We start from the raw sequence: 10,371 nt of genomic DNA on the forward strand, positions 1-10,371 counted from the left end.
GCAGGTTGGGCGCAAGGAGGATTAACATCTAAAATTATATATCATTCGTAAAATAAATAGTATACAATCTGTTGTTTTGCATTTGTGCCATACTTCAGGAGGAGGACATAAAATACGTAAATAATCGATTGAAATTACAATAGACGGGAAATAGCTAATAATATGCACTGCTATTTTTGTCATTGTAATGTCGTAGTATTTCAGAAGTAATCCAATTTTATGAATGAAATTAATGAATAATCGTTGCGTAAGCTTTGAGTTTGCGTTCGTGTGAGGGCGCAGCACGGTTTTAAGGCCAGTAACACACGCGCCAAGTTTAAATACGGCTAGATGACATTGACGGAATTCCAAAAAAAAAAATACGTACCAAATTTTTTGTTGATTTGGGTCGAGAATCATTAGCATAATTACGTCCTTGAATATGGCACGGATGCAAATCAACAGCTTGTATTTCTAGATATTGTTGCTTTGGGAACTAATTGTATACTTTTGGTTTAAATGTAATAATAGTAAGTAAAGAATCGCAATAAACTGGTGTAAGGAGGTAACCCAAGATCGTCTTGCCCCAATTGTCATCTTAACATGCCCATGGAACACCCTGCTGAAAGTGCTAATACTATCACCACAGATTAACAACTGGGATTCTCAATGCCTTGCTGGGTAAATCCTCCCTGCTCGGGGAAGACCTTTGTCCAGCAATGGACATGTTTCTTAGGCTCTGACGACGAAACAAATGAAGTAAGTGGTTAAAACCAAACGTGATTTTTGCAATTAATTTTCCACTGCCATAAATTAACTGATATAGCATTAATAATTACATTATCGAAAGCTTTAAATAATTTAATCTCTCCATATTTAATCTGAGTGACGAAATACAATCCCTGATTTAAAATAATTTCGTTATAAACAGTTTTAAATCATGGAAAACGTCAATGAACACGATATGTTTCAAAAAGTCGAAATGTCGAGAGCATTGGAGCGTTGATAGATAGCGACTGCATTGGTTTGCAGCATTTCATTCCCTTTCATTTATTTTGTAAATACAAGCTCGCGTCCGCGGTTTCACACGCATCCTGAAAGAACTTCGTGCCTGGATAAGAACATAGTAAAATATCCAGGTGCGTGAAGAAGTAAGGGTCTCTTATTGTTCTATCGTATAACCTATAATTACTGTGGAGTTTCATCAAGATCCGTTCAGGCGTTTTGCACCTGCAGTACACCTACTAGTATTGTAGTCATTCCATTACGAGAGATGAATATTTATTTAATTACACCGACATTACATGCTCGAAAGAGTTTTCCGGGAGGCAAAAATATGGAGGTTTGCACTAATTAAGGCAGGTCAGAATTTTGCTTTGTTTTTTTTTGTTCTCTAGTACCATTCTCCCTTTCCTAATTGTTTCATTATGCAGACATCGTTGTACCCTCAGAAGTGTCCAGACTTTGGAAATTTACGTAAGTTAAAATAAAAACACAATACTAATTTACATTTTATTATTCGAGATTCCTTAAACTTAACATATACTTTGTACTTTTATATCTAAACCACCATATATTTTAAATCTATAATTAACTGTACAATAGAACCGTGTTAGCACTATTTTTAACTTCAGTTCATTAATAGTTCTAATTCGCAGTGTTTACAACAATGGTTCTGGCACAGGTTCAAATCGAAGATCTATTGACCGGAATTCCAATTAGTCATTGAACCGATTGTAATGACACTAATCACAACTTATTTAAAGATGATAAGTTTCGACATAATCGTGAGTAATTAGGAGTTAATCTAATGTGATTTAATTTTAAAATTAATTGGTTACTTGATAAATGCTAAATAGATTTAATTGAGCATTGATCAATATCACAAGTGTAATGGTGACTACACTAGCGCCATCTGCTTACGTCACAGCCCGTCCGTGAAAGACTTGGCGAGAGCAAACATTTTGTACAAAAATAAACATTTCTTTGTATATTTATCTCTCATTGTTTGATTCAGAATTTTCCAAATTCTGTCCTTCGTCACTTAGTATACTATCCAAAATGTTATTGTCATCGTCACTTCTAGGTGCACTGTCTACCTTACTTAGCACTTCGTTTAATATAGCATCATCACTGACTTCTCCATTTACATGGTCAATGTTGTCTTCATCTACAGCATTTTCTGTTTCTGCATTATTTTCCATTGCTTGAGTTTCTTCAATATTTTCGGGAATAGGACTCAACATATCAGTGTTGGTAATGTCATTGTTATTTTCGTCAACTTCCTTATTCGGCGCTTCCTCAACTTCATTCATTTCTTCATTTTCATCTTCTTGCATTTCCTCACTCATTTCTCCATTTAATTGTTCATTAACCTCTTCTTGCATTTCTCCGTTCATTTCTGCTTTTGTTTCCTCGGTAATATCTTCACTCCTCTCATTATTTTCCTCTGTTTCCTCTTTTGGCGTTTCTTCTTCAATGGTTTCTTGTCGTTCTACTCTTAAAGTTGATCTTCTTGACTTTGGATTTATTTCCTGAGGCGCATTACTTTTAACCACTTCTTTATGTTCAGTCATATCTCTGGGTGGTTCTTCAGAAACATCGCTGACGTCACTGGCAGCCTCCATCTTCGCCAACCGTTCCTGTCTTTCTTTCCTTGCCTTTTGTTTAACTTCCCATAGTGAAGGTATGCGTTTTGAGTTGTCTTGATTTTCATCCTTGCTGAAGTGAACAATTTCATCAGTGTATCTTAGTGCTGGTAGTGGAGGATATTTATCTCTGGAATTTATAAAGAAATATATTAATAAAACAGAAATGTTATGATGAAATAAACAGAGATAAGGAGGGCTGCGTGCGGACAGTTAAACAAAATTATCAAACTATTAATAAAAAAGTTCAAGGTTCATTTAAAAATATAACAATAATCAGGGCAGATAATAGCGGGTCAAAACAGATATCAAAGAAAAGGGCACAGATATGACAAGGTCTGGGTTTAAAATGGTTATACTATGCTGGCACCTTTACAAACGCGAAGTGACAAGTTGTTGATAGATTGATGATGATGATCCTACATTCCTAGAGCAGAGTCAGTGTCGGAGTCCCAGCTAAAACAAATCATGAATGAATGTGTGACGTCTTTATTATTTTTTGCATGTACTAAATTAGCTGCTTCATTTAGAACGTTAATCTTAAATGATCTGTTATGAAATATAATTTATTCTGCATCTAAATATTTATTGTCTTCATAATGTTCTTAGTCATATTGCAGAATGTTTTTTTTAATCTTCTACATGACCTGAGACCTATTCCATACTGATGAGAGTAATTCCAGTTTCATGTTGATGTTCTCACCTGCGTGCATCCTCATATTTGCTTGGCACCATGAAGCAGTTCGACTCTCTGTATATAAACCTCCTCTTGCTGACCCAAGGCCATTGTAAACTCCAGAAGTGGCTCTGCAATAATATGATCAACATGAGAAGGTGGATCTTCAACTTTAAGAAGCAAATAATTTTTGATATCCTCATCACTGGCTTAATTTAATACTATTAGGCAAATGGTCTTTTTTCATAAATTAAATCATTACTCTTTCTCTCGGTGACAAAACATTTTTGAAATAAATTAGTCCTATGTTTTTTTTTCAAATTATTGCTTTACAAATGTGCAAAAACACAATCTTGGAATTACATAAGCTCAAAGACCAAGGCCTTTTTTGTATTTTTACTTCTTCTTGCCTTTAAGTTTCACGTTACTGAAGTCAAATTAATATTTTAGCGGCACTACAACTGTTAACACCGCCATCTACACAGTCGCCGACGCAACTCTCAAACAAGTATCCTGCACATCGAGCTTAGAATTATAAGGAGACGCCGTGTTGTTATAGACGTATCTATAGTTATATAAATATGAAACAAACTATGCAACATAGTTCTGTCTCACTCTTTCTAAGCAGATAAGTGTATTTGAAAACAGGGACAACAATATTTTTGTGATTGCGTAAAATGGTGACATTTTACTTTTGAATTCCTCCGGTTTGTAGGTGCGTGCCATATCTGGCCATATGTCATGGTAGTTGTGCTGTCAAATAGGTGCTCTTCGTGACTTATTTTTGCTATTTTATAGAAAATCACTCGTGTTTACTTTTAAGACTTTACTATTTCAATAGTGAAATAATCAACGAATATGCCTATGTGTTGTATTGTGAAGTGTGGTGCTAGGAAGCACCAAAATGAAGCTGGATTGTCGTTACACAGGTTAGGAACCTATTTTTGCTAGAAACTACATAAAATAATTCACATTGGATAAAAAATATGTTACGGGAACATGAATTGATGGTGAAAGTACTTATATTTTGGTTTATTTCTGTATAAAAACCTATATTTAGAAATAAATGTTGTTTACAATAACATGTCATATTGGCATAGTGCTGTGCAGTTGTCATAATAGTATCGATATATTATCCACTTAATAAGTCTGCTTTTACAAATTTTAACATCAGAACTTACTGTCCCTAAGACACTGAGCCCTCAGAGTTGTGTATTATTTTCAATAAAACATCTTTATTTTGTTCTTTAGTTAAATACTAGCTTTTCCTCGCGGTTTTAGTTGCGTTCCGAATATATGTGTATATTTTTAGGGAATAGTTTATGTTTTTATATATATATCCTTCATTTTACAGATAAAAAGTTTTAAAATGCAGTTAAAAACATTTTGATTAAAAAGGCGTATTATGAAATTCAGGATTTTAAAGACATATTTTATTGAAAATAATATGTTTTGCCTTTTTATCTTCACATGATGCTTCTACGGCGACCACGGGCACGGCAGTGCTTCCGCACAGACGAGCAAATCGGAATGCAAGTTGCAATATTTGCTTCAGAACTTAGTTACCGAATATAGGTTTCGAATTGTATAAATATTTTTTTCTTAGCACTAAAATTGTTTTGTACAATCGATTAATACATAATTAGCTCCATTTGCATTATATAACTTTCTCATGAATAGCTTGAAAACGATTTTAAATTATTGTATTTTTTTTTAAGAGAGTATCTACTTATGGCGTTTCTTGCGGATTCTTCTTCATAAGACCGAATCTTTGGCACCCTGCAACTAGTCTGTCGTGAAAGAACTTTCATAGGGCTATTTGAAATAACAAATAATTACTTTGCCTGTGTTTTTTTTTTTTAAAGGTATCACCCTACTGAAATGACTCCTCCCATTTGGTTGATGTTGTTGAAGTTATTAGTATCAGTGAAGTTAATGTGATAGTTAGTTCTATGACGAAGGAATTATTTATACTCGGTTATTTTTATGCACCCAGTAAGACTCGTACGTACTTCTAACTAGAATACAATATCGATATTTGTTGAATCCGGTAGCGGTACAACCCTAGTAATGGCAGCCATTTTAGTTTCTGCAGGTATCACGTTTTTTTCATAGACATTTCCTGTCCCTATAGTTATATGTCAATGATCCTGCATCGCACATGCAGTGTTCGCGCGCACATTAATACGCGTAGATCACCCCGACAACAACTGTCGGGCAGTAGCCCGCCGGGCAAAAACACCTGTCCGGTCGGAGGATCCTCCCTTTAGTGCGAGGTATGATAAGCTTTACTCTCTGCTCTCATACCTCCACAATATAATTATACTTCGGCCGTTCAGAGAATGCGTTCCTGACACCTATCAGTTAGTCACGACTAGTGATGGGCACAACATAACACTGAGTTCGTTACCGTTCCTTCAAAATGAACCGCCGCATTATTTTAAGATTATTTTCGTTTTAAATTGGCGGAATCATTTGTTTTATATTTTAGTTATTTAAGTGGAAACCAAAAAAAGGTAATATTCATATAATAAAATTGTTTTATTTATTCTTTGTTACAAGTACATTGAATTGAATGTGCGAACAGAATATTAATCAGACTCCGATTTGCTTGAGGAGGTGGTGTCTTCATCATCATCTTCGCCTACATGTATAATTATATTATTATCAATAACAGAATCAATCCTGATATCTCGGTCTAACAAAAGCCGGGTAATCAAATAAAAACAGATCGAAAACACTTGAAAAACGTGGTCTATGCGCACGAAACGACAACGGACGACTGTTTTAGCGTCACAAAATGGCGGCCCATAACGCCATTTGGGGTTACCATTTTTAATCTAAGTATAAAAATGCGGTTTGGTCATAGTTTTATTTTTATATTTCATAAAAGTTATAATTAAGTCTTATAGTCCATTATTTTCCAATTCTTAAAAAGAAAATCAAAACGTATTATTTTATATTATAACTGTATAAGAACAGATTACGATACTTGCCTGTTATTTTTAGCACAGCACTACAAAATATAAACCGCTGACATAACCTTGTAATAGCGCAGTATAGATTTAGAAAAATATTGTTTACCAAGTTATTTGACACTCAGTTTGGCACAAAATTATAACATTCATTGATTATTGATATAATAATGTTGTTTTAATGCTCCTCAATTGTTAAAACGGTAAACAACCAGCAAAAATTTTGGTGTCCCCCAGGGATCAATACTCGGTCCCCTAATGTTCCTTATTTATATTAACAGTATTAGTGGATTGGGTCTCAAAGGAGATATCTCCCTATATGCAGACGATACGAGTCTCTTTTACTTTGGATGCTCAGTCGAAGCTATGATAGCCGACGCTCAAAATGATCTTAATCTATTAAATGAGTGGTTTCAGTCAAATCTTTTAACCATAAATATTTCAAAAACGAATTATGTTATCTTTGCAGCAAAAAATAAAAAGATAAATAATAATTTCGAACTTAAAATTAACGACCAACTACTTGAACAAAAACCTAAAGAAAAATATCTTGGACTAATCTTAGATAGTAACCTAACCTGGAAGCCACATCTAGAAAAAATTCAACTGAAACTAAGAACACTAACAGGGGTACTTCGCAATATAACAAATTGTCTTCCTCAAAAAGTACGATATCTTATCTATAACTCTCTGGTGAAGCCTCATATCGATTATCTCGTCGAAATTTGGGGTACTGCAACGAAAACTAATTTGGATCAAATTCAGCGAGGTCAAAATAAATTGATTAAAATTTTATTCAACTATAAATTTCGGACATCTACTGAAAAGGTATATGAAGAAACAAAAATAATGAATATTAAACAAACGTACATATACTACACGTGTATTCTAATACGTAAAATATTAAATAAGGAAATCCACTCTAACATAAAATTTGTAACTAAACAACAAACCCGAAAGATCAACCTAAGACGTGCTAGTTACTTAGTTACCCGTCCTCCTAGAACAAACTATGGAAAGAGAAACTTGGAGTTTGAGGGTGTTACAATTTATAATAAATTACCATCAGAAATAAAAAAAGAAAAAAAATATGTCCGATTTAAAAAACTACTAAAAAGTCACATAGTTAATTCATACAAATAATTTACATAAACTAGATAAAAAATGAAACACACATATATAGATACTTACTTATTACTACATATATAGATAATTTATTATATCACTAAATATTATTTGTAATTACTTAATTAAACCAATCAAGAAACTCAAACAAAAAATATATATATATATATATATATAGATATAAATACATAAAATATTAAGTAAACTAAATAGACTTAATAAAACAATACTATAAAAATATAAGAGAAAAATAACTTGATACTAGTATGCCATCAATGCCACATCCAGTACAAACCTACTTTATGCATCTATGTTATGATTTGGTTCTACCCACATTTTTGTATTTATTTTGATTGTTTGTGTTATTTTTATAGAAGTACCTACCTTTGTGCGTTCGAATCATTTATGTTAGTTTTAAATATTGTTTCTCAGTAAGTGAATTATGTAAAATTCTTTATGAGAAATAAAGTTATTCTTAAACCAAAAAAAAATATTTTTATCGTAACTGCAACGCCATTGCAAAGTTACGTCGTCAGTTCAATCGCGACGTGTCAGGAACGCATTCTCTGAATGGCCGAACTATAATATTACTTACCACTCTAGCACACACCCTCCTCTTTTTGGCCTTTTCTTCTTCCAGTCGCCTTTCCTCCTCACTGTCGTAGCCATCAACCTGTAAGGAAAACCCTTTATAATTATAATGTAATCTTTATATAACATTTTTGTTATTTGTGATCAAAATGAACTTGTATAAGTTGGCTGGTAACAAGTGACCGCCGGTCCTTAAACATGTGGTTGTACTCATGGTTACAATAAATTTTCTCAAAATGCTTTAATCTCATCGAATACTTCATGTATTTTATGTACAGTTTTTGTTTAAGTAGTACTTACAATAGGATCCTCATAGCAATAGTAGGCATCTTCCTCGTCTTCTGGTCTGAAAGCAGAAACATGCTTTATATACTTTTTTTAGGGTTCCGTACCCAAAGGGTAAAACGAAACCCTATTGTTTTCACTCCTCTGTCCGTCCGTCCGTCCGTCCGTCTGTCACCAGGCTGTATCTCATGAACCGTGATAGTTAGAGAGTTGAAATTTTCACAGATGATGTATTTCTGTTGCCGCTATAACAACAAATACTGAAAACTGGAATAAAATAAATATTTCGAGGGGTTCCCATACAACAAATGTGATTTTTTTGCTCATTTTTGCTCGATATCCCTAAATATATATATATAGAATATTAGTTTGGATGGTACGGAACCCTACGTGCGCGAGTCCTACTCGCACTTAGCCGGTTTTTTTCGAGGGATGTACAATTTGAACTAAACATGTTAACCATCATATATCCGTCCATCACTTGTATTTTCTTTTACAGAAACTGACTTATGTATAAGAACCATAAGATCTTTTTTCCATGAAAAAATCTCAACTCTTGATAATGATTATGGAACTCATGATCTTTCTGCCATCCAAATATATGTAATATAAAATTAAACTAATATCATTAGCAAGCAAACCAACAGTTAAATACGTTATTAAAAACAGATAATTGCTCTACTTACGAGGTAACAGATAGCTTAAGATGTATCCCTGACTGCACGATGATGTCGTGTGCCTCCTGAATGGTGAGCTTCGAGGTGTCCAAGTCATTAATCCTGAGGAGTTTGTCTCCGGGCCTGATGCCTGCCTTCTCTGCGCGGCTGTCCGGTTTCACCTGGAAGGTGTAGCAACGATATAAATAGGAAATACCAAGGAGTGGTATTTGCAAAACTAAGACAGAAAATCTAACTATAGAAAAGTTTTCCCGGGCTTCTTTTTAATGTCACAAAGTAAATTTATTTCACTATATTTCTACAGATACAATTTTTGAGATAACCATGTGTTTTTTGCCGCTGTGGGACTGAAAAACTTTTACTGACTTTAACCCACATGTTCCTTCTGAAGCCCTTTATGTACCAGAGAAAAGCGGAAACCCTTTCAAAAAATCCTGCAGCCCCAGCCATTCTATCCTAGATTGCAGTCATTCAAACAGAATAAAATTTCAGTGACTTACAAAAGTAACTCTCAAAGGAGTATTGTAGAAGGAACCACCAGCTAGATCAAAGCCCCATATGGTGTCTTCAAAGCTGACTCTCTCGTGGATGCCCTCGTTCCTGGACTCCCAGGAGGGCTTGTTGATCTCCCCGGCGAGGAGGGCCGCCTCCTCAGCCTTCAGTTTCGTGTGCCTCATCGAGATCGCCATGTCTGGTGGCATTACACTGTGGGAAAAAAGGAAATACTTTAATATCATGGCGAGAAAATCTTAACTAATATTATAAAGCTGCATTTGATTTGTTTGTCTTTAACTCAGTTTTAGATAGGTTATTTGTCAAGGAAGGCTATCAGCTATAAGCTATATATTTTTATCTCTGTTTGCGGAGTAGTTCACCCGCATAGATAGAAATGAAAAGCATATAAATATGTTATTCAGATACATATAAGTTACATGACAGTCAAGTTTTATCAAAATCAATTTGGTAGTTTTGCGTTAAAAAGAAACAAATATCGATGAACGTATCCATCCATAGACGCATACCAACATGAAGTATGGTATATTTTTATAAATATGAAGGTATATAAACTGTAAATGTATGTCAACATAAATCTACAGTGGCTTCCAGAAAAATCTAAAACAAACCGTCGCGAGTCTCCAGCGTGCACTAAATTGGACGCAAAAATAACTCACGAAAAAATATGAATTGCTACAGCAAACCCTAGCTTTTGAAAACTAACGAAAAAAGTCCATTTGAACACTGCTACATGTGAAACCGAAGTTGTTAAAATAACTGAATCACGTAATATTCTAATTACTATTTTTTTGTGACTGCAGCAAATATAAAAAATCTGAGGTGAAAGTATTATTCTACGTATTTATACATTGATTGCTTGTTTACCGATTTATTGTTCGATCTGATTACTACAAACCGAT

At 34.1% G+C, this 10,371-nt stretch overlaps 1 protein-coding gene across 1 annotated transcript; it reads right to left on the reverse strand.

Annotated features, from left to right (window-relative positions):
* Window positions 1-1,638: 1,638 nt before the first annotated feature.
* LOC124633219 (putative leucine-rich repeat-containing protein DDB_G0290503) lies at window positions 1,639-9,657 on the reverse strand. The gene is made up of 6 exons (XM_047168391.1): window positions 9,457-9,657; window positions 8,966-9,117; window positions 8,295-8,340; window positions 7,999-8,076; window positions 3,331-3,434; window positions 1,639-2,757 (listed from the first exon to the last, which is right to left on the reverse strand). Exons 1-6 carry the CDS (start codon window positions 9,655-9,657, stop codon window positions 1,974-1,976), a joined length of 1,365 nt encoding a protein of 454 aa, XP_047024347.1. The 3' UTR covers window positions 1,639-1,973.
* Between the last annotated feature and the right edge of the window lie 714 nt (window positions 9,658-10,371).

This window comes from Helicoverpa zea, chromosome 9 (assembly GCF_022581195.2).
Source record: "Helicoverpa zea isolate HzStark_Cry1AcR chromosome 9, ilHelZeax1.1, whole genome shotgun sequence".
NCBI lineage: Eukaryota > Metazoa > Arthropoda > Insecta > Lepidoptera > Noctuidae > Helicoverpa > Helicoverpa zea.

What these genes read in the sequence shown, in the direction of transcription:
- LOC124633219 (XM_047168391.1), bottom strand. Translation starts at nt 9,657, where the DNA reads ATGCCACCAGACATGGCGATCTCGATGAGGCACACGAAACTGAAGGCT. An exon ending in CTCCTTTGAGAGTTACTTTT is followed by an intron (nt 9,118 to 9,456) that starts GTAAGTCACTGA and finishes TACACCTTCCAG; the next exon opens with GTGAAACCGGACAGCCGCGC. An exon ending in GGAGGGTGTGTGCTAGAGTG is followed by an intron (nt 3,435 to 7,998) that starts GTAAGTAATATT and finishes ATATTATTGCAG; the next exon opens with AGCCACTTCTGGAGTTTACA.